Genomic DNA, 3,837 nt, shown 5'->3' on the forward strand with positions numbered 1-3,837 from the left:
ATGTAACTTGAAAATCATTTTCAAATATGTGTTGTTTAGCTTATCATTGCAGTTATTGTGTTTAGGATCTCTTAAACTTTTATGTCTTGTTGCAAGGTGGCTCCTTCCATGTAATAGAATTTTCATTCCCTAATGTCAGCTACTTTTTTTCTTAATAGTCGAATATACAACTAGAGTTTCAACTTAAGATATATGCACAAAATATTATAGCGACTAATAGGATAAAATGTGAAGGCTAGTATCTAGGTCCATAACATCATGGCTCATGGACTACAACACATTGCGGACACATAGATTTGTGATGGAAAAAGGAAGAAACAATGAATATTGATGTAACAGAGGTAACATAGTATCTATATGCTATTATGTATAGAAAATAAAATAGAGGAGCAATTTGATTAGTTATAGGTACTAAAACCATTTCCACAAAGTTCTAAGACATATCTCAAAGGTTCAAGGCTGTACAGGAGCACTTTTAACATTTTAGTGTGGCAATTTAGATGCATAATTATGAGTTACTTTAGATTCAACAACAAAGCTCGATAATTTATGGCTTTACTTGGAGTTATTTATCATAACAAAAACTGAGGATGATAATACACATCCTTTCTTAAAAAACAACTAGTTTGTGATACCATAGTTTTCTTAACCTACTATGTAAAAGAGGCCCTAAATAGATAGAGTTAAGGGAATAATGTGCATTAAACTGCAAAAAAATGGTATGTGTTCACTAACTTGACCAAGTGTTGGCGGCAGCTGTTTGTTGAGCAACAACCAAGCATCGTCTTCGTTGAGTGGGCTGACATGATGTTGGTAGAAGGAGGCTCCAGACTGTTGAGCTAGGTCTTCTAATCTTGTAGTGATTAGCACCTAGTTTCCCAGTTGATTATTAGTGGCATTTCTGACTGGAACACTAAGCACATTGCACCATGCTACATTACTCCACACATCATCAAGGACCAGGAGAAACCTGCCCGTGGACAAGGTGTTGGTGAGCTTCCGTGAGAGGAGGGTCTTGTCCTGCAACCCACCATAGACTCCCCCAGCATGCTCGATTGTAGTCCTGAGAAGCTCAACTTCATCGAAGTGTTGGGTTATGCTTAGCCATATCTTCACTTTGAAGTGCTCTTGGACGGTTGTCTCATTGAAGATCTTCTGGGCAAGGGTGGTTTTGCCCATGCCACCTGTACCCACAATGGCCACCACTTTGATGTCGTGGTGTCCATTGATGGTTAGCAGCTGAGCAATCTCCCTTGTCTCCCTCTCAATCTTCTCACCAACAATAGCTGACTCAACGAACTCAGATGTCACCGTCGCTCTAGTGGACATCCTCTGTTCTGGGTGGGATTCTAGATTGATGAAGTTGAACTTGTGAGCCTCTTTGTATATGTTGTCCAGCCTCTGGTTGAGCTCCTTGATGCGGCTGCCTATCTTGTGTGCGAACACCGGATTCTGAAGGCAGGAGAGCAATGGCTGGCAGCAACCCGGAACCTTTTCAACCATGCTGCGACCTTTTGATTCCCTCTGCTTGTCAGCTTCGATTTGACATAGGTCTAGGATGTCAGTGGCGTCATACATGGTGTTCTTGAGCTTCTGAACCCATCTTTGCACACTCATTTCAGTGATGCGCTTCCTCTCAGCATCAGCAAGGAAGCATTTGATACTTTCCATGTTGTTCTCTAGCTTCTCGATATCGCCAGATATGCCCAGCAACATTTTCACCTCTTCTATTGCCATGTCGGCTATCATCTGCATCACGTAGGGTCCCATAGCATCCAAGATGGCAGCCATGGCTTGAGCAGACGTCCGTCCTATATAGGTATACAAGTACATCAGAATCAAACACTTGTTTGGTCAGAACAACCACACAATCGTTTATTCTTTTGTGCCGCCCAATACAGGATCCTCATAATTTGGATTGCGATCATTCTATTTTCAAACTAGATCTATGGGTTGGTTTTAAAAGAATTAGGGTTAGCAAAGGTATACAAAAATGTTGTTTAATGATGTTGTTTAATGATCAAGATGCTTAGTATGATTACTTACACCAAAAGGCAAGCAGCAGGGAGTATAAAGATCAAGACATTTAGTATACTTACATACACCAAAAGGCAAGCATCTGGGATTTTTAAAACTAACACTGGAATAGAACTAGCCTGGCTCTAGCTACCTATTTTGCTCGTTCTTTTTCCATTTTTAGAATGATACATATAGAACTTGCAGTTATCATGTAGATCGCTACAGTTGCATTATAGAAGCATCATCCTGCATTAATCTGAATACGTACAACATGCATGCATGTATAGCTAGCTAGTGAAACAAACTTAGAGAGCATCTCCAAGAGCATCTATACAAACCTCTTTATATCGTAAAATTTAGAAATGGCCAGGCTCCTATAGACTCTCTAAACCACTCCATCTCTTTTGCAATGTAAAACCATCCTTCTTGCTCTCCATCAATAGAGAGGCTACACTGTTATCTAAATTCAAGATATGGTAGTTCTCTGGTGAAATTTTCACACAAGAAAATTTGTGATAAGGTATTATTGGATACAGAACAAAACCTAGAGATATATTTAGCCAATATTTGTGAGAGATTTCTCAGCTCTAAATACAGATATAGTTGATGTTTAGGGAATCTCTTGGAAAAGCTAGGATGGACGAACAATGCAAGCAAGAAAGTAAGAAGACATTACAGAAAAAGAACTTTAAAATTATTGTCACTGCATATATAGTTGCGGGATAGAGGATGGAATCACCTTAATTTGCAGGTGCTCCTTGCGTCTCAGTTGGGCTACAGGCACAGCGGCAGCAGGCATGAGCTTTAGCTTATATATAAGATGTAGCAGCTGGAAAAAGTAAAAAAAAAAGTGACGATCCAATCCTTGCTACACACTCCAAGAATCGAGTGCCAGACTTAGAATGAAAGCAGGCCGCATTACTAGTAGAGTAGTATATAGTTGTATAAAGGCAACTCAGCAATTCCTTTTCTTTCCTACAGCTCGAGTTATGCCTTGCTTGATGACTGGTAAATGCACCATTAATTAACTATAATATATAATAACTTACTTTGTGCTAACTCAAGATCTACCTTGGCATAGGAATAGAAAGCAGACAATGCAATGCAGGAATTCCTTGATTCTGGGACTCGATACTGGGTTTTGGATCTAGATGCAGAGCTTGGGTTTCCACGCTGCTGACAAATTGCCACCACAGCCGCTTTTGTTAATGGTGCCACCACAGCCGCTTGTGTTGAAGGCAATACCGTGCTCGTTACACCACAGCCGCTTTTGTTAAAGGTAACTAGTATATTGCCCGTGCTAACGCTACGGTGACATCTAGAAAAAATAAATCATAAAACTAAAATCGTTGGACTCCTCCATGACCACGAAAGCAAGAAAATCACAAGTGCAATCCCAACCGAGCTCCAAAAGATGAACTTCCTTTATCTAAAAAAAATAAAACCTAATAAAATCAATTACCCTAAAATCATTCTAAAATATAATTAATTTTTGGTGTGAACAATGAAATTATAGCGCAGATAATCATTGGTCTAAGGTAATCTCATAATTTGAGAACTGTTGCTGCCAAATAGCATCACAGTTCTACCCCAAGCATTCTGTCGAATAACTGAAGTGCATCCTCCAACCTCCTATTCTACTGAAGCGCATCAACTGCTCTCAGCCCCAAAACTCATCACTCGTTCTGCCTCATACCTGCAACTCTGTTTTATGAAATGTTCATGGTCACTGGTTTAGGCATCAACATTAGCAAACTAAATAAATTCTTATAGATCCAATTTTACTTTGAACACTTGTTTATTTTCTTCAATGGCCCG

At 39.5% G+C, this 3,837-nt stretch overlaps 1 protein-coding gene across 1 annotated transcript; it reads right to left on the bottom strand.

Annotated features, from left to right (window-relative positions):
- Window positions 1-870: 870 nt before the first annotated feature.
- Window positions 871-1,791, bottom strand: LOC136480818 (putative disease resistance protein RGA4). Its single transcript, XM_066478264.1, has one exon. It carries the CDS (start codon window positions 1,789-1,791, stop codon window positions 871-873), a length of 921 nt encoding a protein of 306 aa, XP_066334361.1.
- Between the last annotated feature and the right edge of the window lie 2,046 nt (window positions 1,792-3,837).

This window comes from Miscanthus floridulus, chromosome 9 (genome assembly GCF_019320115.1).
Source record: "Miscanthus floridulus cultivar M001 chromosome 9, ASM1932011v1, whole genome shotgun sequence".
Taxonomy (NCBI): domain Eukaryota; kingdom Viridiplantae; phylum Streptophyta; class Magnoliopsida; order Poales; family Poaceae; genus Miscanthus; species Miscanthus floridulus.